Here is a 25,846-nt window from a genome sequence, read left to right on the forward strand (position 1 = left end):
AGCACCCCTATTAAGACCAGCACCCCTATTAAGACCAGCACCCCTATTAAGACCAGCACCCCTATTAAGACCAGCACCCCTATTAAGACCAGCACCCCTATTAAGACCAGCACCCCTATTAAGACCAGAAACAGAAGCAAAAGAATCCATTCAAAGATGTTGTGTGACTGAGGTTCTTGCCACCTCTGCCACTGAATCTTGTTCTGTCATAATGTTTATAGCTGCACAGTCTTCTATCCATCCCTGAGCCTGAGGCATTCAAATCATTCGGCCTCTGGTTCCATAGTGATGAAGTAGCTGTCAGGATCTGAGACCTTTGGCATCCCTTCTTGCCATTGGCACTTTCATGATTCCTGGCCTGATACGTCACTGGCACACCGCAACTTCTGAGCCTCATATGGTCCACTGCTGTGCTCCCCTCCCAAGCTTCTCCTTTATTGTGGGGGTGGAGGGCCCATGAATGTTCTCCCGGTCTGCTACCCTGCGCTGGTCTGCTGCTTCCCAGGAATCTAACTGACAAGTTCTGGGTTGTGCATGAACACTGCTATCTTGGACATGTTCCTCTGGTCTTCAATGCTTTATTTAAAAAATACAATTTTCCCCATTTTAGAGGCAGTTTCAACGTACAGGAACATTGGGCATGATGGCAACTCATTGGGACCCCATGGGTCTGTGGCTGCAGTAGTGTCACAAACTTGAAAATCGTGATCTGGAGGTTTAAACTAGATTTGAAGGGAAAGGCGAACCAAAGTGCAAAACCAGATAGGGGAGTGGAAGAGGGAAAAGATAAAAAATTTAATGTAGGGTTAGAAGTCAAAGGTTTGTACGTGGTGGAAGTGTTCTTGGGTGCCTCTATTTTCATGCAAGAAGTATTGTAGAAAAGGAAGACTAGCTTGGAGTGTGGAGTGGCATGTGGAGTTATGACATTGTGGCCATTAGTGAAACTTGGTTGTGGGGGTGGGAAGGCAAACTGACATCTCAGTGTTCCGGGCTTCTGTTGTTTCAGACGTGACAGAATGGGTGATGGTGGGGAAGGGAAGGAATGTAAGGGGGAGGAGTGACATTGTTCGTCGGAAAATATCACACCTGTGCTCAGGCAGGACAGACCAGAGGGTTCATCTACTGAGGCTACATGAGTGTATCTGAAGAACGGAAATAGTATAGCCACACTCAAGGAGTTGTATTATAAGGCCATTTCACGTATGGCTTCTCCCTTGAGTCCGGCTATGGAGCAGATCGAAAAGTGGGAAATTAACTTTCAGATGGCAGCCCTAAAGGGCTGCTTCAGCGAGTCATTCATATCCAGAAACACTTATAGCACCATCCATATCCAATAGAGGTGGGGCGACTGGTGCTGTAGCACCACCTGTCATCAATATGCGGCAGAGCAAAAAAAAAAAATATGCGGCAGAGCAATGGCCGTCATCCCTACCCATAATCCCTCACACAGCTGAAACTGCTCTATGGTTCCCAGAACAGTTCCAGCAGCCTGGGGGATTATGGGTAGGGAAGACGGCCATCGATCTGCACGTTTTGAGAACATAGAGAGCAGCCCTGAAGGCTGAAGTGGCCCAGTGTGGCTGTCCCAGCCTGCACCAGCAGACCCCAGCCTGCCCCACTGACAAGCCTCGCCGGCCCTGCCTACCCCCGGTGACGAGCCCCCGCCGGCCCCTGTGCCTACCCCCGGTGACGGAGCCCCGCCGGCCCCTGCCTACCCCCCGGTGACGAGCCCCGCCGGCCCCTGCCTACCCCCTCGGTGACGAGCCCCGCCGGCCCCTGCCTACCCCCGGTGACGAGCCCCACCGGCCCCTGCCTACCCCCCGGTGACGAGCCCCAGCCGGCCCCTGCCTACCCCCGGTGACGAGCCCCGCCGGCCCCTGCCTACCCCCGGTGACGAACCCCGCCCGGCCCCTGCCTACCCCGTGACGAGCCACCGCCGCCCGGCCTGCCTACCCCGGTGACGAGCCCCGCCGGCCCCTGCCTACCCCCGGTGACGAGCCCCGCCGGCCCCTGCCTACCCCCTGGTGACGAGCCCCGCCGGCCCCTGCCTACCCCAGGTGACGAGCCCCGCCGGCCCCTGCCTACCCCCTGGTGACGAGCCCCGCCGGCCCCTGCCTACCCCCGGTGACGAGCCCCGCCGGCCCCTCTGACTACCCCCGGTGACGTGACGCCAGCCGCCGGCCCTGCCTTACCCCCGGTGACGAGCCCCGCCGGCCCCTGCCTACCCCCGGTGACGAGCCCCGCCGGCCCCCTGCCTACCCCCGGTGACTGAGCCCCGCCGGCCCCTGCCTACCCCCGGTGACGAGCCCCGCCGGCCCCTGCCTGCCCCCGGTGACGAGCTCCCGCCTGCCTGCCTGCCCCCGGTGGCGAAGCCCCGCCGGCCCCTTGCCTGCCCCCGGTGGCGAGCCCCGCCGGCCCCTGCCTGCCCCTCGGTGGCGAGCTCCCGCCGGCCCCCTGCCTGCCCCCGTAGGTGGCGAGCCCCGCCGGCCCCTGCCTGCCGCCCCGGTGAGCGAGCCCCGCCGGCCCCTGCCTGCCCCCGGTGGCGAGCCCCGCCTGCCCCTGCCTGCCTCCACCGGTGGCGAGCCCCGCCGGCCCCTGCCTGCCCCCGGTGGCGAGCCCCGCCGGCCCCTGCCTGCCCCCGGTGCGCGAGCCCCGCCGGCCCCTCCTGCCTCGCCCCCTGGTGGCGAGCCCCGCCGGGCCCCTGCCTGCCCCCCGGTGGCGAGCCCCGCCGGCCCCTGCCTGCCCCCGGTGGCGAGCCCCGCCGGCCCCTGCCTGCCCTCCGGTGGCGAGCCCCGCCGGCCCCTGCCTGCCCCCTGGTGGCGAGCCCCGCCGGCCCCCTGCCTGCCCCCCGGTGGCGAGCCCCCGCCGGCCCCTGCCTGCCCCCCGGTGGCGAGCCCCGCCGGCCCCCTGCCTGCCCCCCGGTGGCGAGCCCCGCCGGCCCCTGCCTGCCCCCGTGGTGGCGAGCCCCGCCGGCCCCCTGCCTGCCCCCCTAGGTGGCGAGCCCCCGCCGGCCCCTGCCTGCCCCCTGGTGGCGAGCCCCGCCGGCCCCTGCCTGCCCCCCGGTGGGCGAGCCCCCAGCCGGCCCCTGCCTGCCCCCGGTGGCGAGCCCCGCCGGCCCCTGCCCTGCCCCCGGGCCAGCCCCGCCGCCCCCTGCCAGCCCCGGTGGCGAGCCCCGCCGGCCCCTGCCCCTGCCCCCGGTGGCGAGCCCCGCCGGCCCCCTGCCTGCCCCCGGTGGCGAGCCCCCGCCGGCCCCCTGCCTGCCCCCCGGTGGCGAGCCCCGCCGGCCCCTGCCTGCCCCCGGTGGCGAGCCCCGCCGGCCCCTGCCTGCCCTCCGGTGGCGAGCCCCGCCGGCCCCTGCCTGCCCCCGGTGGCGAGCCCCGCCGGCCCCTGCCTGCCCCCGGTGGCGAGCCCCGCCGGCCCCCTGCCTGCCCCCGGTGGCGAGCCCCGCCGGCCCCTGCCTGCCCCTGTGGGCCCCGCCGGCCCCTGCTGCCCCGGTGGCGAGCCCCGCCGGCCCCTGCCTGCCCCCGGTGGCGAGCCCCGCCGGCCCCTGCCTGCCCCCGCAGGTGGCGAGCCCCGCCGGGCCCCTGCCTGCCCCCCGGTGGCGAGCCCCCGGCCGGCCCCTGCCTGCCCCCGGTGGCGAGCCCCGCCTGGCCCCTGCCTGCCCCCAGGTGGCGAGCCCCGCCGGCGCCCCTGCCTGCCCCCGAGTGGCGGAGCCCCGCCCGGCCCCTGCCTGCCCCCCGGTGGCGAGCCCCGCCGGGCCCCTGCCTGCCCCCGTGGCTGGCGAGCCCCCGCCGGCCCCTGCCTGCCCCCGGCGGCGAGCCCCGGCCGGCCCCTGCCTGCCCCCCGGCGGCGAGCCCCGCCGGCCCCTGCCTGCCTCCCCGGCGGCGGAGCCCCGCCGGCCCCGGCCGGCCCCCCGGCGGCGAGCCCCGCCGGCCCCTGGCCGCCCCCGGCGGCCGAGCCCCCGCCGGCCCCGGCCGTGCCCCCGGCGCGATGCCCCGGCCGGCCACGAGGCGGCGAGGCCCCGGCCGGGCCCCGGCGGCGGTGCCCCCGCCGGCCCCCGGCGGCGAGCCCCGCCGGCCCCCCGGGCGGCGAGCCCCGCCGGCCCCCGGCCGAGGCCCCGCGCCGAGCCCCCGGCGGCCGAGCCCCGCCGGCCCCCCGGCAGGCGAGCCCCGCGCCGGCCCCCGGCGGCGGAGCCCCGCCGGCCCCCGGCGGCGAGCCCCGCCGGCCCCAGGCCGGCCCCCGCGGCGGGCGAGGCCCGCGCGCGGCCACGCCGCCGGCCCCCGGCCGGCCACCCCGGCAGGCGGCACCCGCCGGCCCCGCGTGACCGGCCCGAGCCGCGCCTGGCCCCGCCGGCCCCCTCGGCGGCGAGCCCCGCCGGCCCCGGCCGGCCCCCCGGCGGCGAGCCCCGCCGGCCCCCGCGGCCGGCCTCGGCGGCGAGCCCCCGCCGGCCCCGGCCGGCCCCCCGGCGGCGAGCCCCGCCGGCCCCGGCCGGCCCCCGGCGGCGTGCCCTCGCCGGCCCCCGGCCGTGCCCCCCGGCGGCGTGCCGCCTGCCGGCCCCCGGCGGCGTGCCCCGCCGGCCCTCCTGCCGGCCCCCGGCGGCGTGCCCCCGCCGGCCCCTGCCGGCCCCCCGGCGGCCGTGCCCCGCCGGCCCCTGCCGGCCCCGCGGCGGCGTGCCCCGCCGGCCCCCTGCCGGCCCCCCGGCGGCGTGCCCCGCCGGCCCCTGCCGGCCCCCCGGCGGCGTGCCCCGCCGGCCCCTGCCGGCCCCCGGCGGCGTGCCCCGCCGGCCCCTGCCGAGCGCCCCCGGCGGCGTGCCCCGCCGGCCCCTTGCCGGCCCCCGGCGGCGTGCCCCGCCGGCCCCTGCCGGCCCCCGGCGGCGTGCCCCGCCGGCCCCTTGCCGGCCCCCGGCGGCGTGCCCCGCCGGCCCCCCTGCCGGCCCCTCCGGCGGCGTGCCCCCGCCGGGCCCCTGCCGGCCCCACCGGCGGCGTGCCCCCGCCGGCCCCTGCCGGCCCCCGGTCGGCGTGCCCCGCCGGCCCCCTGCCGGCCCCCCCGTGCGGCGTGCCCCGCCGGCCCCTGCCGGCCCCCCGGCGGCGTGCCCCGCCTGGCCCTTGCCGGCCCCCGGCGGCGTGCCCCGCCGGCCCCTGCCGGCCCCCGGCGGCGGTGCCCCGCCGGCCCCTGCCGGCCCCCGGCGGCGTGCCCCGCCGGCCCCTGCCGGCCCCGGCGGCGTGGCCCCGCCGGCCCCTGCCGGCCCCCGGCGGCGTGCCCCGCCGGCCCCTGCCGGCCCCCGGCGGCGTGCCCCGGCGGCGAGTTCCGCCGGCGAAGCCCCGGCGGCGAGCCCTGCCGGCCCCCGCCAATAGTCAGTGAGAATTGTGGGAGTAAATCTGTAGAGATAGAAGACTCTGCTGTAGGAAAGATAAAGTTTGTGATAATAGGAGATTTTGGTTTTCTACATAATGACTGGGACTCCCATACTGTAAAAAGTGCAAGATGGCTTGGAGTTTGTCATTTGTTCAGAAAAACTTTTCTAAATTAATATATTCTAGGTTCCAATGAGAGAGAGAGAGAGTGCAATACTGCGATCTCCTATTAGGGAATGAGGCAGGATAGGTGACTCAAATATTTGTAGGGGAGCATTTGTGTCCAGTAATCATAATGTCATTAGTTCAAGCTAATTATGGGGAAGGATAGGTCTGATACTCTGGTTGAGTGTTTTAAACTAGTGAAGGTCAATTTTGTTGAGGAAATGAGGAAGAATCTAGAATGCATGGATTGGTATGTTTTTCTGGCAAGGTTGTGCGAAGTAAATGGGAGACGTTCAACAGGTGAAATTTTGAGAGTAGAGTTTCATTGTTCCAGTCAGGATTAAAGGCAAAGTTGAGATGCATAGGGAACCTTGGTTTTAGAGGAATATTGGGGATTGATTAGGAAGGAGAGGTGTATGACAGGTATAGGCACAATGGAGAAAATAAGGTACTTGAGGGGTATAAAAATGCAAAAATCTCGAAAGAAATTAGAACAGCTAAAGGAAGACAAGGGTGCTTTGGCAGAAAATGTGAAGAAAATTGTAAGGGTTTTTACAGGTATATTAAGAGGAAAATGATAGGAAAGGACAAAATTTGTCCCTTGAAGATCAGAGTGGTTGACTATGTATGGAACCAGAAAAGATGAGGGAGATCTTCAATGTTTTGCATCAGCTTTTAGTCAGGAAACTTGCACAAATTTAAGGGAAGTTGTGAAAAAAGCAGTGAGGTCATGGAACCTACACTGAATAAAGTGGAGGAGGTGCTTGCTAACTTAAAACAAATAAGGGTGGATGTATTCCAGAGCTTGATAAGATACTGCATCTGGCCTTGAGGGAGGCTCGTGCAGAAATTGCAGGGGCTCTGGCAGAAATATTTAAAACGTGTGTGGTGCCAGAGGATTGGAAGGTAGCTCATGTTCTTACTTTGTTTAAAAAGGGTCCAAAAGTAATTCTGGAAATTATACTACGGTGAGCCTAACGTCAGTAGCAGGTAAATTATTGGAAAGTAGAATTATTTAAATGGGGATGGGTTAAAACACAGGATTCTGTTGACCCCTTGAAGGGCCCAGAAGCCGACATCACTTCTACCCCGCAAAATGCTGGAGTTGCTGGGAGCAGGTTCTTAAGCGCGCGCTGATTCAAACAGTAAACAGTTCAACCAGAGCCTGCTCGACTCTGTGTTGCTTTCACTCACTGCAGTCACTAGTTTTCATCTGAGATCAGAAATACAGTAGCCTCTGGTTAGAGGGGTACTGTCCTTGGTGTTTTCTCTTTACCATGGGAGATAAACAAAATCATTAGTAAGGAAGATCCACTTCGACTGTCTCTTTGAGAAAGAGGAGAGTTTCACTCTGCCCATTTCTTCACGGCCACTTCATGTAACCCTTAGGTGGGTTTATGAGATCATCGTGCAGAGATCACAAGTACTGTAACCTCCATGCAAGAGGGGGAAATAATACATGCGAAGAAACAATTCTCTGAAAGCAACTCTACAAGAATTTTGAGAGTTTTGAGAAATCTGAGGCCTCGCAAAACAAATGAAAACTGTATATTTCGTGTACATGAAAAAAGAATCTGAAATCTTGAAGAGTGCCTGAAATAGACTGTCAGGAATAATGGCATTAGTAGACATAACATTTAAGAGACTTCCAAATAGACATGAAAATTGCTTTTGAGCAACAATTTAAAGAATCTGTTTCAATACAAAACTGACTAAACTTTAAAAATTGATTCTTTTATAATAGTGCCTAACTGCAATGATTTTGAGGCCTGCCACACGCACACACGTAAATATTTGCACATAGTGGGATTAAGTATAGAGTTAAGTAAGAAGTGTTATTAATAGTTATTAATAAAAATTATTGTTTTGAAGATATCATTATCTTGGAGAATTTATATTGCTGCTGGTCTAGATACGTAACAGTTACCAGGAAAGTTGATGAAAGGCTGTAGCTGTTGTCTACATGGACATTTGACAAGGTCCCACATGGGAGGTTAGTCAGGGAGATTCAGAAATTCTGTATTCATGGTGAGGTAGTAAACTGGATTCGACATTTGGCTAGATGGGAGAAGCCAGAGAGTGGTGCTAGATAATTAGTTCCTAGACTTGAGGCCTGTGACTAGTGGTGTGCCTCAGGAATCAGTGCTGGGACCATTGTTGTTTGTCATCTTTATCAATGATCTGAATGATGATGTAAATTGAATCAGCAAGTTTGCTGATGACACAAATATTGAAGGTGTTGTGGACAGTGGGGAAGGCTTATAAAGCTTGTAGAGGGATCTGGACCAGCTGGAAAAATGAGCAGACAAGTGTGACATTGTGGCACTGGGCTCAGCTGAAGAAAGCACAGCCACCACATTGAGGGTTGTTCATGACTTTTTATTTGAATTTTATGCGTTCCCCTTTAAGGGCAACGTTGGTTCAGTCACCACATGCGTGGTGACATCATAATTGCTGCCTGGGGCACGCGTTGAGTGGGAGTTTTGAGTGAGGAAGAACCCCCGACAGTGCCATCTTTCCAGGGCTGCTCCGCCACGTGGCATTACACGCGGGGCCGGTTCGACTGAGAATGTGCCACCACACAACCCCCCCGCAAGAACCGGCTACGCGTCCCGCCGCTTGGGCGGGCAGCCCTGTCACTTGGGCATGGCCATCTATACTGGTTGCAACAAGTCCACCGTGAAAAGCTCCACCCTCCCCCCAACGTCCAGAGTGAAGGTTCTGCCTGACTGGTGGAGGACCTTATATGGACTCTCGTACGGGTGCTGTAGTGGTGCTGCCTGCGGTCCTCTCCGGACGAACACAAGCTGGGCAGAGTAGAGTTCTTTGGGGCGATGGACAGGCTGGGTGCCGTGGCGTGATGGGGTGGGGGAGCCAGGGAGGCCAGTCTCGTGTGGAGATCTGCCAGCATGTTTGCGTCCTCGGGTGAAGTCTCAGGTTGTGGGCCATATACCAATTCCGCTGCCGAGGCTTGCAGGTCCTCCTTGGGCACCATCCTGATCCTGAGGAGGACTCGGTAGTTTATATGCTCAATCGGGGCCGGTGAGTCTAGCCATGAGCGTGGACTTCAGGTGCCGATGAAACCTCTCCACCAACCCATTGGACTGCGGGTGGTAGGCGTGGTGTGGTGGAATTTGACCCCCAGGAGTTTCACCATCTGCGCCCAAAGTGCGGATGTGAACTGGGCACCCCTGTCACTGGTGATGTGCGCCGGGACCCCGAATCACCCATCCACTGGCTGGCCATGGTCCTGATGCACGTCTCCGCAGAGGCTTCTCTGATGGGGATGGCCTTGGGCCATCTCGTGGCTTGGTCCACCACTGTAAGGAGCTAATGTGCCTCTTTGTACATAGGCAAGGGACTGACGACATCAACGTGGATGTGCTGGAAACTCTGCGCCGCCGAGTTGAAGTGCTGGATTGGAGCCTGCATGTACCGGTGAACCTTGGAGGTCTGGTACCTGGTGCAGTTCCTAACCAACTCCCCCACCTCTTTCATAAGCCCGTGCTACACGAAACAATTCGCAACTATCTGCACGGTTGTCTTCACAGCGGGAGGTCGTGGATCAAGCTGAAGATTCTCGCCCTCCAGTGCAAGACGGACGCGGCATACCTGTTGAAACGTCACAGAGCAGCGTGTCCGGGCTGTTGGGCAACTGTATGTCCTTGAGGTGGCGCTGTTGCCTGGGTGACCACAGGTCTTTGGCCATCGCCATTGCCAGTGCCTGGGTGAGGGGCTTGTGGTCTGTGAAGACCGTGAAGGGTTTGCCCTCCAGGAAGTCGTGAAAATGGCATATGGCCAAGTACAACGCCAGGAGCTCCCAGTCGAAGGCGTTGTATTTGAGCTCTGGCAGCTGCAGCTGCTTAATGAAAAAGGCTAGCGGGCGCCAATATCCATCGCCATTGCTCCAGAACTCCCCCGACTACCGTGTCTGAGGCATCCACGGAGAGCGCCGTGTGCATCTCTTCGTTGCCCCGAAAGCCTTGTCTGCCTCTTCTGACCAGGATAAAGTCTTTTCCTTGGCGGCGATCAGCGCAAACAGTGGGTGCATGCTACAGGCGGCCCCGGGGATGAATCTATGGTAAAAGTTCACCATCCCCATGAACTCCTGCAGGCCTTTAAGGGTAGAAACGTTGGACAGCCGCCACCTTTTCTGGCACCAGAGCGGCCCTAGCCGCTGAAATGGTGTGCCTCAGGAACTGCAGTGACTGCTTGCTGACCATGAGGCCAAAATCTGTCAGCCGTGCAAACAGGGTGCGGAGATGGGCCTTGTGTTCCTCGTGGTTGTGACTGGCGATCTAGGTAGATGAACACAAAATCCAAGTCCTTTCCCACTGCGTCCATGAGGCGCTGAAACGTCTGGGCCGCATTCTTTAACCTGAAAGGCATGCAGAGGAATTCGAAAAGGCCGAACGGGTGATGATGGTTGTTTTTCCCACGTCGTCTGGGTGCACTGGGATCTGGTGATATCCCCGCACGAGGTTGACTTTGGAAAGGTTGGCCGAGAAGTCCTGTATGTGGGGAACTGGGTACCTGTCAGGAGTTGTTGTGGTCATTTAGCCGTCTGTAGTCTCCTCAGGGTCTCCAGCTCCCAGACGATTTGGGGACCATGAGGAGCGGTGATGCCCAGGCACTGTCCGAGCGCCGAATGATCCCCAGCTCTTGCAGCCTGGAAATCTCCTTCACCTGTTGCAGCTTTTCGGGCGGCAGCCGTCTGGGTCTGGTGTGCAGCAGGGGGGCCTTGCGTGGCGATGTGGTGGAACACTCCATGCTGGGGTAAGGCGGCATTGAAGTGTGGCTCCAAGATGGCAGGGAACTCATGGAGTATGTCAGAGTACTTGTCTCTGGCAACGGCAGCGATTTCCGGCTTGCAGGCTTCTGCAGTGTCCAATCGCATAGAGTGGAACGTGCACGTGTTGACCAGCCCCTTGCCCTTCATATCAACCAGCAAGCTGTGAGCTCTCAGGAAGTCAGCCCTCAACAGTGCGGTGCCCACCGAGGCCAGCACAAACCTTCAGCGGAATTTTTCCTTGCCGATCTGGATCTGCATCCTGCGGGTGCCATAGGTCTTGATGGTGGAACCATTGGCCGCCCGCAGGGTTGGACTATGAGATCGGGTGTGAGTCTCTAGAGCTGTGGGGCTTAGGACGCTTAACTCGGCCCCTGTGTCCACCAGGAAACGCCGGCCGATTAATTTGTCCATGACACGAAGGTGGCTTCACGTGGCCAACCGTCGCAGCTATTAATGGCAGCTGGCCTGTTTATTTCCCTGAAAGTTGCAGGGTTGTCGGCACTTACAGGCTTGCGCTCTGCAGCGCTGGTGATAAAAGCACCAGGTTGAATGGCTCTCTTCTAACTTGTGCTTGGGGTGGCTGGTTCCTGGTCATGTAAACTGGTTGAGGGCTGCCTCGTTCTCCCTCTTCATGCACTAGAGGGCATCTGCCTGGGCCGCCGCTTTACGAGGGTCCGCGAATCCTCGTTGGTCAGGAGTAGCTGGATATCCTCCGGCATCTGCTTGAGGAAAATTTGGCGGAAGCAAAAAACAGGGCTTATGATCCTCTGCCAGGGCCAGCATTTCATCCATCAGCGCTGAGTGGCTGTGGTCCCCAAGCCCGTCCAGGTGCAGGAGTCTGGAAGCCTGTTGATGGGGGGAGTTTGGGGGGGTGAGGCCAAATGTCCCGAGGAGCAAGTTCTTGAGGGCGGTATATTTACCCTCAGCCGGCGAGTGATGGATGAGGTTGTCCACTCTAGCTGCTGTGTCATAATCCAGCACACTCACGACGTGGTAAAACATCGTGGCGTCCGCTAAGATGTTTCGGAGCAGGAACTGTGCTTCCGCCTGCCCAAACCACATCCGCAGGGTGATGGGTCCAAAAGGGGTGGGGGGGGGGGGGGGAGAGCTTGATCGCTACAGCGTTAATCTCTGCCGAATCAGTGTTTCAAAGTCCAAAAAAACATCTGGGCTTGTCGGGGTCACCAATATGGCGCTGGGCGCAGCTGAAGAACATTGAATTTGGCGTGTGCCCCTTTAAGGGCAGCATTGGTTCAGTCACCATGTGCGTGGTGACGTCATAACCGCTGCCTGAGGCACATGCTGAGCGGGAGTTTTGATTGAGGAAGAACCCCTGACGGCGCCAACTTCCCAGGGCTGCCCACCATGTGGCGTTAAACGCAGGGCCAGTTCGCCCTGAGAGAGTCCGCTGCCACAAGATGTTACATTTTGTTAGGACAAACCAAGAAAGGAAATAAATGGTACAGAAATGAGGAGAGCAGTAGAAGAGAGGGAATTGGGAATATCTAATTCCTTGAAAGTGGTGTCACAGGTAATATGAAAGTGGTGTCACAGGTAATAGGGTTGTAAAGAGAGCTTTTGGCAAATTGGCCTTAAATCAAAGTATTGAGTATAAAATTTGGGGTCTTGTGGTAAAATTAGACAAGATATTGGTAAGGCCAAATTTGGAGTATTATGTACAGTTTTGGTCACTACATGAAATGTATCAATAAGATAGAAAGAGTGCAGAGAAGATTTACTATGATTTTGACCAAACTTCAGGAACTGAATTACAGAGAAAGGTTAAACAGGTTAGGACTTTATTCTCTGTAATGTTGAAGAATGAGGGGATAGTTGATAGATGCATTTAAAATTGAGGGGTATAGACAGAATAAATGTAGGAAGGCTTTTTACACTGAGGCAGATGAGATACAAACCAGATGACATGGGTTAAGGGTGAAAGGGAAAAAGTTTAGGGGAAACATGAAGGGGAACTTCTTCACACAGAGAATGGTGGGAATGTGGAACGAGTTTGCCAGCTGAAGTAGTGAATGCGGGTTCAATTTTAACATTTAATTTTGACAGATGCATGAATGGGAAGAGTATGGAGGGCTATGGACTAGGCACAGGTCAGTGGGACTAGGCAGAAAAAAAAGTTTGGCACAGACTGAAGGGCCTGATACTGTGCTGTAGTGGTCTATGATCATCTTCAATTTCCACCATTCATGACATGATCCTACCATCAGATATTCTTCCCTTATCTGCTTTCCACTGCTGCTGCTTCGTCTGAGACTCCATCATCTAATCATCCCTTCCCACTAACCTTCCCCTTGCTACCTGCACCATCAAACTCAAAATAGGCTATTCAACCCATCAAGTCTGCCCAGCCATTTAATCACATGAGCTGATCCATTTTCTCACTCATTCCCCCTGCAGGCCTTCTCCCCATAACATTTGATGCCTGGCTAATCATGAACCTATCATTCTCTCTTATATACACCCAACTACTTGGTCTCCACAACTGTCGGTGGCAACAAATCCACAGGTTCATCACCCTCTGGCTAAAGAAATTCCTCTGTTCTAAGTGGATGCCCTGCAATCCTGAAGTTGTGCTCTCTTGTCCTAGACTCACCTGCCAGGGACATAACCTTTCTACATCTACTCTGTCTATGCTTTTCAACATTCTACTTGTTTTAATGTGATCCACTCTTTCTCCTAAATTCCAACAAGTACAGGTCAAGAGCTGGTAAACACTCCTCATGATAACCCTTTCATTCCCAGAATCATCCTTGTGAACTTCCTCTGAACCTTCTCCAAGGTCAGCACATTCTTCCTTAAAGGTGCCCAAAACTATTCCCAATACTCCAAGTGAGGTTTCACCAGCACTTGCACAGATTTCAGATTTATTGTAAGAGCACATGCATGACATCACATACAACCCTGAGATTCTTCTTCCTGTGAGCGAAGCAGAATTATCACATGGTGCAAAAAAATTTACTCAACCTACATGTTTAAGCGAACTGCAATACAGAGAGAAAAAATCAATAAAATGTAAGTGTCCTTGGGCACCACAGTTGGCATAACAATTAGCACAGTACCTTTACGTCACCAGCAAATGGGACCAGGGTTTGAATCCTGCACTGTCTTTAAGGATTTTGTACGTTCTCCCTGTATCTGCATGGGTTTCTTCGTGAGCTCCAGTTTCTTCCCATCATTCAAAACATCAGGGGTGTAGGTTAATTTGGTGTAAATTGGGTGGTATGGACTTGTGGGCCTAAGTGGCCTGTTATCGTGCTACATGTCTAAATTGAAAATTAAAAAAAAAAGTGGGTCCTTGATTGAGTTTATTGTTGAGGAGTCTAATGGTGGAGGGGTAACAGCTGTTCCTAAACCTGGTGGTGCAAGTCTTATGGCACCTCAGCCTCTTTTCCTGGTGGCAGCAGCAGGAACAGTATGCTGGGTGGTTTTGATCAGCAGCATTCCCTATAGATGTTCTTGAAGGTGGGGAGGGTTTTGCCTGTGATGTGCTGGGCTGTGTCCACTACCTTTTGCAGGGCGTTACACTCGGGGGTATTGGTTTCCTCATACCAGATCGTGATGTAGGCTGTCAACACACTCTCCACCACAAATCTCTGCAAACTCCTGAGGAAGTTGAGGGGCCAATGGGCTTTTTTTTCCCCCACAATGCAATTTGTTTACTGGGTCCAGGAATGATCCTCTGAGTTAGCGACTCCCTGGAATTTAAATTTGTTTGTCCCCTTCACCTCTGATTCTGCAATGATCATTGGATCATACACCTCTGCTTTTCCCTTCCAGAAATCATCAATCAGCTCTTTGGTTTTGGTGTAATTGAGTGTGAGGTTGTGGTTGGTGCACCATTCAGCCAAATTTTCAATCTCCCTTCTGTTTGCTGACCCATCACCACTATTTACACAACTCACTACCATGGTATTGTTGGTGAATATGTAGATGGTGTTGCACCAAGCCACACAGTCATGAGTGTATTGTGAATAGGGCAGGTGGCTAAGAACACAGCCCTGTGGTGCTAAGTTACTGATGGAGATTGTGGAGATGTTCTTGCCAATCCTCACTAATTATGATATGGAGTTGAGGAAATCCAGAATCCAATTACACAGTGTGGTGTTGAGTCCCAGGTCTCAGAGTTTGCTGATCAATTTTGAGAGAATGATGGTCTTAAATGCTGAGCTGTTATTGATCCTAACCCTCAATGTCACATCCCTGCTCTTGAAATGAACACCAGTATTGCATTTGCCGCCTTCACCAGCAACTCAAGCTATCCTGTACAAAGACTCCCTGGTCACTTTGCATCTGGGTATTTTCAATTTTCCCCCACTTACAAATTAATCGGGCCATTTTTTTTCTACCTAAGTGCATGACCATGCACTCTGCCCATTCTTCTCTTCTAAGTAATTTGGCAGCCTCCCTGTTTCCTCAATGCTCCTCCATCTATCTTCATATTATCTGAAAATGGTCACAAATAATAATCTAAATTAAAGTGGGCGCTGCCACCCTCTTTTAGGCAGTGAAAAGATCGGGGGGGGGGGTGCGGGTGAGGGAAAAGAGTGCAGTTAGGGGATGGTGAGGAAAAAGGGAGTATTCTGAACCTTCCATCTTGTTATTCAGTTTGCTGCAAAGTTTAATGACGAAGCCAGTGCAGTAATTTTATGGCCAGATTCAGGTTGGCAGTATTGAGCAAAATAAATGGTGACAAGGCATTCTCATTAGAGCTGGTCTCGGTGACTGCCATGCTGTATTGGCATCACTACCCCCTTTCCCCGACGGCTCCGCCACGACCCTTCTCCCCAGCACCACCACCACCACCACACCCCTGCCACTGGCACTGCCACTAACTCCCTCAGCACTGAAAGCAAAACATTTTATAAATATATAAAACGGAAGAGGGTGGCCAGAGTTAACAAAGGACCCTTGGAGGATGAGAAAGGAAAACTGGTAGCAAAAAATGAGGAAATGGCCAAGGCATTGAACAAATATTTTGTGTCAGTCTTCACAGTGGAAGACTTGACCAGCATGCCCAAGTGCGGAGTTAAGGATGCGAATGTTGGGGAGGGCCTTGATAAAATAGTTGTTACAAAGGAAGTAGTGATGGAGAAACTAATGGGACTAAAGCCAGACAAATCACCTGGTCCTGATGATGTGCATCCAAGGGTTCTGAAGGAAATGGCAGAAGTTATAGTTGATGCATTGGTGGTCATATACCAAAATTCCTTGGATTCTGGGCAGGTCCCAGCAGACTGGAAGACAGCAAATATCACGCCACCTTTTAAGAAAGGATGACTGGAAATTATCGGCCAATTAGCTTGACGTCTGTAGTTGGAAAAATGCTTGAAGCCGTCATTAAAGATGAAATAGTGAAACTTTTGGAACGTAAGGGTTCAATCAGGCAGACACAGCATGGTTTTAGAAAGGGAAGATCTTGTTTGACAAACTTGTTAGGATTCTTTGAGGATATAATGGGTGCGGTGGATAGAGGGGAACAGATCAATGTTGTATATTTGGATTTCCAGAAAGTGTTTCATAAGGTGCCGCACAAGAGACTTATCAGTAAGTTGCAGGAAAGTGGAGTCTGGGGAAATCTATGGCATGGATCGAAAATTGGTTGACTGACAGGAGGCAGAGGGTCAGGATAAGTGGGAGTTTTTCAGGTTGGCAGAGAGTGGTAAGTGGGGTGCCGCAGGGGTCGGTGCTAGGCCCACAACTGTTCATCATTTACATTGATGACTTGGAGGAGGGGTCAAAATGTGGTGTAGCCAAGTTTGTGGATGACACCAAATTGAGTGGAAGAGCAAATTGTAATGAGGATGTGGAGAGTCTGCAGAGGGAAATAGTTAAGCTACATGAGTGGGCAAAGGTCTGGCAGATGGAGTACAATGTTAGTAAGTGTGAGGTTATCCTCTTTGGCAAGAAAAATAAAAGAGCTGAATATTATTTAAAGGGTGAAAAACTACAGTATGTTGTTGTGCAGAGGGACTTTGGAGTGCTTGTGCATGAATTGCAACAAGTTAAGTTGCAGGTGCAGCAGGTTATTAAGAAGGCAAATGGAATGTTGGCCTTGATCGCTAGAAGAATTGAATTCAGGAGTAAGGAGGTAATGTTGCAACTGTATAAGGTACTGGTGAGACCGCACCTGGAGTACTGTGTCCATTTCTGGTCTCCATATTTGAGGAAGGATATACTGGCTTTGGAGACGGTCCAGAGGAGGTTTACTAGGTTGAAAGATTAAATCGTCTAGGATTGTATTCGCTCGAGTTCAGAAGAATGAGAGGAGATCTTATAGAAACATAGGATTATGAAGGGTATGGATAGGATAGACGTAGGAAGGTTTTTTGAGCTGGCCGGGGTAACTAAAACGAGAGGACACCGTCTCAAGATTCGGGTGAGTAGATTTAGGACAGAGATGAGGAAAAATAGTTTTTCCCAGAGAGTAGTGAATGTTTGGAATTCTCTATCCAGGGAAGTGTTTGAGGATGCTTCATTAAACATATTTAAAATTCAGTTAGATAAATTTTTACATGATGAGAGGAATTCGGGGATATGGGGAGAAGGCAGGTCGGTGGAGTTAGGTCATAAATTAGATCAGGCATGATCTTATTGTATGGCGGAGCAGGTGATGGGCCATTTTTGGCCTACTCTTGTTCCTATGGGAGGGGAGCGATTGGGATGTGGCCTGGAGACCAAGGGGGTGGCAGCCAAAAAATGTTTGGAAACCACTGATCTAATTCAATGATGTACAACATAAAAAGAAGCAGCCTTTAACACTGACCCCTATGGAACACTGCTAGCAAATGGCAACCAATCAGAATATGATCCCTGTATTTGGACTCTGCTTCTTGCCAATCAGCTGATGCTCTATCCACGCTCGTATGTTTCCTGTTATTCCACGGGTTCTTGTTAAGTAGCCTCATATGCGGCACCTTGTCAAAGACCTGAAAATCCAAGTACACACTCTTTTATCTAGCCTGCTTGCCACTTCAAAGAATTCCAGTAAGTTTGTCAAGCAGAATTTTCCCTTAAGGAAACAATGCTGACTTTGCTCTATTTTGTCATGTGCTTCCAAGTCCCAACATCGACACCAACATCTTCCCAACCACTGACTTTAGGCTAACTGGTCTTTAATTTCCTTTCTGCTGCCTTCCCCCCGCCACCCCCCCCCCCCCCCACCCCGCCGAATAGCAGGGTGACTTTTGCAATGCTCAGTACCGTACCTGTGACTGCAAGAAATGCTGCACTTGCATCCATACCTCTCTTGCAACCATTAGGAGCTCTAAGTGATCTTTCCAAGTGAAGCAACAGTCCCCTTGTGAATCTGCATGGGTCATCTACTGTATCTGATGCTCCCTTTGTGGCCTCTTGGGTTGGACAGACTAGACGCAGACTGGGAGATCATGATATTGACCACATTCACTCTGCTGCAATAACAGTGGCCAACCTTTTTAATTCCACACACCACTCCCACACTGATATGCCTTCGTGTGGCCTTGTGCACTGCCAAACCTCCTCTGCCCCTTCCTTCTCCCCACCTTTTTATTCAGGGGCCTTTCTGCTCAAACATTGAAGAGCTTTGACCTGAAACATTGGACCTGCTGAGCTTCACAGTACTTTTGTATTTCACAATCTTGATCACCTACCATTCTAATTTTAAAAAATGTCCTCCATATTTCCTTTTTAAACCCCACCATCACCCTGCCTGTGATATTTTTAGTGTAGAAAGGATTCTGTTTATGCATCTCACCATTTTATTGACTTCTATCAGGCCACCAACGACCCAAATTTATCCAAACTCTGTAGCTCATGACCTCTAATGCAGGCACATCCTGGTAAATCTCTTCTATACTCTCCCTCTCTCCTCTGTCCGAAACAGCCAAACCCAGGAACATTGAGCTATCAATCCTGCCCCTTTGCAGCCAGACCTCTAAATTGGCCACAACAGTTACATATGTCGGTGCTGTGCAATTGCTCAGTAAAAGCGGGTGTAAGGCACTCCTTCAGTCTGATCGCCTCCCAATCAGGGTCACGTGAACCATTGGATTGCAGGTGGTGGATGGTTTTTACAAACAGACTCAACAAATTGGAATTTATGGTTGTAAAACTAAAAATGTTGGGCAGATGAATCTTGATCAGTGGCCAGGATTACCTGTCCAGTATGGACACTGCAATTGAAGAAGCCAATGGGAACCACTTCAGTATTTTCCCTTGCATAATTATGAACTCAACATAGACTATGGTCTCAGCTCAAAGCTGGAGACCACCAAAGGAGAACAGGGGAGGCAACAACTACAATTTGGAACATCAGAGATCGTGACAGTTGGAGAGACATGATCACCCACTCTGAATGGCAAGGCACCTGAATGAATGATGAATCCCTATCCAAACCTTCCACTTTTTTGTAATGGTGCGGTCAGAATTATATACACTATTCTAAAAGTGCCTGAACTAAAGTTTTATATTAGCTGCAACCTGACTTCCTGATACTGCATGCCTTGACCAATGAAGGCAGGCATACTATATGCCTGCTTTAACTCCCTATCATCTTGCGTGGCTTTTTTCAATGATCTATGGACCTGAAACCCAGATTCCTCTGTATGTCAAAGCTTTTAAGAGTCCTGATATTAACTATATACTTTCCATTTGCATTTGACCTCTCTAAGTGCAATACCTCTGGATTAAATTCCATTTGCCCATATTTGTGATCAGTATCTTTTTGTATTCTTTGAAAGTCCACTGCCCTGTCCATGGGTCCAACAATCTTTGTGTTGTATGTAAATTTGTTAACCTATTCCCCTTTCTCTTCAGATTGTTCATCTAAACTAGCGACCTAACACTAATTGCTGCGGAACACCAATGGTCACAGACCTCCAGCCAGAATAGCATGTTTCCATCACTACCCTGTCTTTGGTGGACCAGCTAATTCTGTATCTAAACTATCAATTCATCTGCACATTCTGGATTAATTTGCTTTGAAAGGCCTTGTCAGGTGTCTTACAAAAGTCCATGTAGACATCATCAACTGATGTCTCACCATGATGATATGGAATACAGAAGAGAGAGAACGACTGGTGGCTTGGTGCTAGGATGACTAATTCCTCCAAGGAGCTGGTTATAGACTTTTAGAGCACTTGCATTGTTTCAATAGTCCAGAAAGCACACCAATACCTCTACCTCCTCAGAAACGAGGAAGTTTGGCATGTCACCAGCATTCCATAAATTCAGCATCCTTCAATGGTGCATTATTGTGTGATGCAGAGAGTTGCAAATATTGGTCAGGCCATCACACATCCCCTGCTTCCATCGACTCCATTTCCAACTTTCTTATAAAAAGCAGTCAACATCATTAAAAGTCTCATCCCATCCATGCTATGCTCTCTTCACCCAATTTTGACATGAAGATTTGCAAGTGTGAGCATACATTGCACCACCAACTTCAATGACTGGTTCTTTCACACTGTTACCAGAATCCTGATTGAAGTTCATAGTTGTAAAATTGTGTTGCTGTTGCTCCATACCAATTAATGTCTTTGTAACTCTGCACTTCTGTAGTCTTGTAGTACAATGTATATGATGTCTTTGGTCTGTTTGGGAAAACAACTTCCAGCTTGGTACACAAACTCTCTTCATCATCCACCTTTGTCACTTCTGTCAAAACTCAAATTAAGATGCGATTCCCTTCATTCACAAAGCAACATTGCCTGTCATAAATCTGATCATGACATTCCAAATGTGTATAAATTTACCCTAAAATATCCTCTCCATTAGAAGGTCACGGGCCAATAATTTCCAGGATATTTCTCATTCCCTTCATGAGCAAAGACACATTATCTCTAGTTCTTTGGGACCTTTTCGGTTTCAAGTGAGGATGTGAAAATCTCCTGTCAAGCACCTGAGATGCATCCTATCAGGCCCAGAAGACCCCACACCAGCCTTTTCTTGATTTCAAAATTCCACAATACCAGCAAACCATTGTTTCCTATCACTATCTTCTTCTCCTTCTTGGTAATTAATTTAGTACCTTCCCCACTTCATCTGACTCCAAGCATAAATGTTCTCCTTTGTCCTTTAGTGGTTGCCAATGCAAGTACAAAATGCTTTGAGATTCTTTTTAATTCTTCTTGCCAGTAATGTTTCATGGTCTTTTGCCTTTCTAATGTACTTCTTGAGGTTTTCCCTGCAATTTTATATTCCATGGCCCTAATTAAGCTTCCTAAAATTTGCATGCAACTCTATTTCCTTTTTTGATTAAATTCATAACTCCTCTTGTCCTTCCAACATTCTCAGAACTTGCCATCGCTGGCTTTCCTCCTCGCTGGAACTTGCTTATCCTGGATTCAAATTGGTCCTTGAACAATTCCCACATATTATTTTTGGGCTTGCCTCCCAACAGCTGCTCCCAGCTCCTCTCTAGTAATGTCATAATTAGCCTTTCCACAATGTATTATTTTCCCACAAGGTCAAGCTTATTCTTGTTCACTATCTTGAAACTAGGATTAATGATCACTATTTCCAATATGCTTTCCATTGAAACTCACCTGGCCAGGCTCTAGTATTTCCCCCTTCCTGGATGAACTCAACACATTCTGCACCATCTGAGCCTATGGCACTAAGGATGTTCCCATCAGTAATGGGGAAATTACGATGGCCGTTGCTTTGATCATTTTCCGTGATCTATCTACATCTGTTCCTCCAGCTCCCAGTAGCTATTGGGAGGCCTATAAAATAGCAGAATGATTGCATCTTTGTTATTTCTATTCTGTATTCCTATTGGTTCAGTAGATAAACCTACCATTTTGTTCCCTCTTGAGTGCATCTGTGACACTCTCTGATATGCAATGTGACCATCTCTTTTCCCTCCCTCTCTTCTGTCAGAAAGAGGCAAACCCAAGAACATTGAGCTATCAATCCTGTCCCCTTTGCAGCCAGATCTTTATAATGGCCACAACAATTGAAGGCATCCATGTCAGGTGTTGCATCAAAAAGGCAACCAATATAAAGGACCCAATTACCCTTGTCATAACACCTTGCTGCTACTTTCAGGAAGAAGTTAATGAAGCCTGAAGTTCAGCAACATTTTTATCCAGCAACTGTCAGGCTCTTGAATCTGGCATGACTACCCTAGACATAAACTACTGTGACCACAAGAGGACCTATCTTTACTTTTGCACTATTTCATTTACTAAACATTTTCTTGCACTAAATACAACTTTAGTATTTATTGGGTCTTTGGCTCAGTACAACACCACCATTTACAAATTCACTCTCAATGCCATAGTAGTGGGTTGTATAAAAATGGGTGATGAGTCGATATACAACAGGTAGATTGAGAACTTAGCTGAATGGGTGCACCAACAACAACCTTGCACTTACTATCACCAAAACCATGGAGCTGGAGTTCCCTTCCACTTCAGGAAGGGAACACCAGAGGAGTATGATCCAGTGATCATTGGCATATCAGAGGTGGAGAGGGTGAGCAAATTTAAATGCCTGGGAGTCACTTTCTCAGAGGACCTTAGTCACTTCCGTCTGCAGTTCATTGGCCCACTTTTCCAGTTGATCTAGATCCTGTTGTGATTTTAGATATTCACTGTCCACTATACCATCAGTTTTGATTTCTGTATACTGACCAGAAATGCCAACTACATTTTCATCCAAATCATTAATGTGAGTGATGAACAACAGTGGACTCCAGTTCAAGTTTTTTTTTGTGTCAAGTGTACTGAGGTACAGTGACAAGATTCATTAGAGCTCTTTATTGGCAACTTATTTTTGTGTAAAGTATAAAGATATTGGCTCTATATAAATTTATTTAAATTAACTGGAAATGTATCCATAACTTTCTCCAATCTTAGAGAAATATGTCAAAGATGGAACCACCTTGTATATACTTCAGTCAGCAGACCAAATATTGCCTTCAGCAACGAGGGAAAGAATTGATTTTCTTCCTCACTATGATACATTGGTTAAAAGTGGCATGTATGAATACTATGCCAGTGAAGGCCAAACTCCTTTGCGTAAGTATAAGATTTTAATTTGATCTTTTAGCAAGTAATATTGCATGTTCATGAAATCTTGAGGTGGAAAGATCAATGTTCAGCTGTTTAAATATTTCCTTTTCCATAAACAGCATTTGCCTTTGCTGAACTGATAGACAATTCATTATCTGCGACAGCAGCCAAGAAAGGTATCCGCACCATACAGGTTCGACTGGTGAGTAGATTCTAGGTTAAATTATGCATCAGGGTATTCTTCCTGATAATCTTAATTTGAATTCCTACGTTCCCTTGTTTGTATTTGTAATTAAAGGTTCATGTAGTCAGTTTCCATGCTGCAAGTATGGTCTTTTGCCAGTAGAGGTGTTTTAGCTGTTTGAATAGTTAGACTTATAATTGTGACATAGCTTAAGATATTTTCATTATAAATGAGTTGTGAAAAAATAAGTGATCTTACTGAAGCATAGGATTCAGGGATGGATGCTGAGAAGAGGTTTTCATTGTTGTACAGGTACACAATCCTTTATCCGGAACCCTTGGGGGATAGTGTGTTCCGAATTTCGGATTTTTCCAGATTTCGGAAAGCCCATCTGAATTGTGCTGCAGTATCCACCCCACCCCCCCCTTCCAGTCGCCCGGCCGCCTCCCGCCTCTCTTCCCACTTACCGGATTTTGGAGCTTTCTGGATTTTAGATGTCCGGATAAAGGATCGTGTACCTGTACTGTCTACTACTAGTTTCAGAGTGACAGGGGAGAAGGAAATTTTTTTTTTGATGGTTGTGTATTTTTGGCATTTTTCCAGAGAGTTGTGGTGGCAATCATTAAATATATTTCAAGGTAAAGACTGACAGATATTTAGACAAAGGGATCAGAAAATATGTGAAAGGGGTAGCAAAGTAGTGTTGAGGCCAAAATTGAAAATCAGCCATGATCACATCAAATGGCTGAGCAAACTTAATAGGCAGTCTAGCCTACTCAGAATCTTGCATCTTGTGTTCTTAAAAATGATAATTAGAAAGGGGGGGAAAGCATCAAGAAAATCGTAACAAAAATATGCAGAAAGAGCTGAGGTATGGAACTAGTTTTTTTTTAAAGAAAGAACTGGTATAAATGTCAAAGGTTCATTGAATTCCAATTTTGCTGTTTTTGAATGTATGTTTTCACATTTGGGGTTCACTTTCAACTTGGCACCTTTAGGCAGTTATTGACCATGCTTATTCTAGTTGTGTCCAGTTTACAGATTGCTAACCATTAATTTTGGTCTTTTTCTCTCTTAAGTTGTTTGATGAATCTCAAGGTAAGCCTGCTGTGGCTGTAATTGACAACGGGAGGGGAATGACATCTAAACAGCTTAACAATTGGGCTGTGTATCGGCTTTCTAAATTCACTAGAACAGAGGACGATGTTGAAAGGTTTGTTTCCCAAATAGAGATGCAATTCATTTTATTTGAATGAAGTTAGTGGTTCGCATTGCAAAATTGCTATCTAAATGCAAACAGCTTTTCAGCATTAAATAGCTAAAATTTGAGTAATCATTTATTTACTCTTAAACTAGAAGCCTAGTGTTGACAAATATTTCAAATAAGAGTTTGAAATCATTTTCTTGGGTGGAAAAACTATGGAGAGAAATGGTCAGTCAATATTTTGAATCGAGACCCTTTCTTAAGGGGGAAAAAAATTGTTGCTTTTTTGGAAAAGTGTTCCAACCGGAAATATTGACCCAACCATTTATTTTCTTTATTCTGCATTTGTTGTGTTATCCTACCTAAAGCAGTTTACATGTATGATTGTTATTTCAGTGATAGGAATATCCATGCAATGTATCCTCTTTATGAGGCCACTTTTTTATATTCATTGTCTTTGCTTCCACAACATAATTGAATGGCTGATGGTGCTCGATAAGCTGTACCATACCTCCACTTCAATGTGTACTTTCAGAAACAAATGTACCATATTTGATGGCATATCAGGCCAATTTTTTTTCCCCAAAACTGGTTCCAAAATATCACCCAGGTCTTGTGTGAAGTTGAAATTAGGGTGATAATGGTGAGTAATGCAAACCATGATTGTCGTCACTGCATGGCTCACTAGCATCACTGTCATCTATCATTGGGGGCTGCTGGTGGGCTGTCGGTCCCCACACTGGTCCCACTGTCCCAGCGTGAAGACCGACTGTGGGCCTCCAGGAAAGAGCAAGCAGCAGCACCAGCGTAGACACCGACGGTGGCAGTTTGTTTTTAATAAAATGTTTTCTGCTATAGCTAATCTGCTTTTTTCTCTTGTAAGTTACAACAGTATTATTTTAAAAAAATCCTGTTGTCATAGTTGCATGTTTTGTCCAAGTTTTTTTTCCTGCTATACTGTAGCTACATATTTCAATAACATTAAATACACTTTAAAAAAAATCTTAATATTTCCTGCTGAAGTGGGGGCTTAGGGATATGCCATCAAATATGTTAAGCAAGAAAAGTGTAAGGAATATAGTTTGTAGCAATGATTTTTTTTAAAAAATGAGTAAAGTTCAGAACTTGAAAAATAATCCTTTAAGTTGTTTTCAGCATCCTGAAGCAAAACATTGAGTTTCTGATTTTTTAATATAAATATTCTGTGCTATCAGAGAATGATCTTTATATCAGTCTGATTTCAAAACATTTTGAATGTATCCAGTAATTTAATGATTGAGCACCAGTTCCTTGTACATTTGAGTGTTTTGATTAGCATTTGTCAAGATTCTCTCTTAGGTTAGCAAATAGATCATCCTCTGTTAATTGTGCCATCAATAATATCAGCTTTTGTAATCATTGAACAGAGCATCACAACATTAAATTAACCAGATCTGCTAGTATGTGATAGGGTGTGGCGGTGCACATCGTGACGCAGGCGAACCAGCTCCGCGTTTGTCGCGGCTGCAGCAGCAGAGCAGCTGAGCCAAGATGGCGTCACCGGGTTTTGCTTCCCTCGTGGTCAGAGGGGCCACACACTCGGTTGTATCGTTACGTCACTGCCAACGCAGAGGTGGGACTCGCTGGCTGCTTTATAAGGCACAGCGCAGGTTTTTGGAAGTGAAACTGACTCACAATGTGCAGTCTCGTTCTTTCTCACCCTCTCTGTAGCTACAGCTACATTTGATGATCCTGACGAGCCCAGACGATTCTGGACTCTACATCATGGACACTGCAGCAGTCAACGCAGTAGCCATAAAATTACCAACCTTCTGGAAGATTTGCTCATGCACTTGGTTCGGGCAAGCGAAAGCGCAATTCCACCTCCGACAGATCACCTCCGACTTGACGATATTCTACCACGTTGCCAGCTCCCTCGACCAAGAGACCGCAGCCAAGATGGACAGCCCTCCGAAGGAAGGTAAATACCCAGCTCTCAAGAAGCTCCTCTTAAGTACTTTCAGCCTGTCCAGATGACAGCACTCTGCCAAACTCGTGCACCTAGACAGCCTAGGAGACAGCACCATCCACCCTCCTGGACGAAATGGTTGTGCTAGCAGAGGGCCACAAGCTGTGTCTCATGTTTGAGCAGGT

General features: G+C 50.8%; 1 protein-coding gene across 4 annotated transcripts in view; it reads left to right on the forward strand.

Moving 5' to 3' along the window:
* The window catches only part of smchd1 (structural maintenance of chromosomes flexible hinge domain containing 1), a 196,435-nt gene that overhangs the window by 15,209 nt on the left and 155,380 nt on the right, over positions 1-25,846 (forward strand). For all 4 annotated transcript variants that reach the window (XM_069921732.1, XM_069921734.1, XM_069921733.1 and 1 more), the window contains exons 3-5: positions 22,170-22,331; positions 22,445-22,527; positions 23,589-23,722. In XM_069921732.1, the coding sequence (XP_069777833.1) occupies positions 22,170-22,331; positions 22,445-22,527; positions 23,589-23,722 (379 nt within the window). The remainder of the gene's footprint in view (positions 1-22,169; positions 22,332-22,444; positions 22,528-23,588; positions 23,723-25,846) is intronic.

The sequence above is a fragment of the Narcine bancroftii genome, chromosome 2 (assembly GCF_036971445.1).
Source record: "Narcine bancroftii isolate sNarBan1 chromosome 2, sNarBan1.hap1, whole genome shotgun sequence".
Lineage (NCBI taxonomy): Eukaryota > Metazoa > Chordata > Chondrichthyes > Torpediniformes > Narcinidae > Narcine > Narcine bancroftii.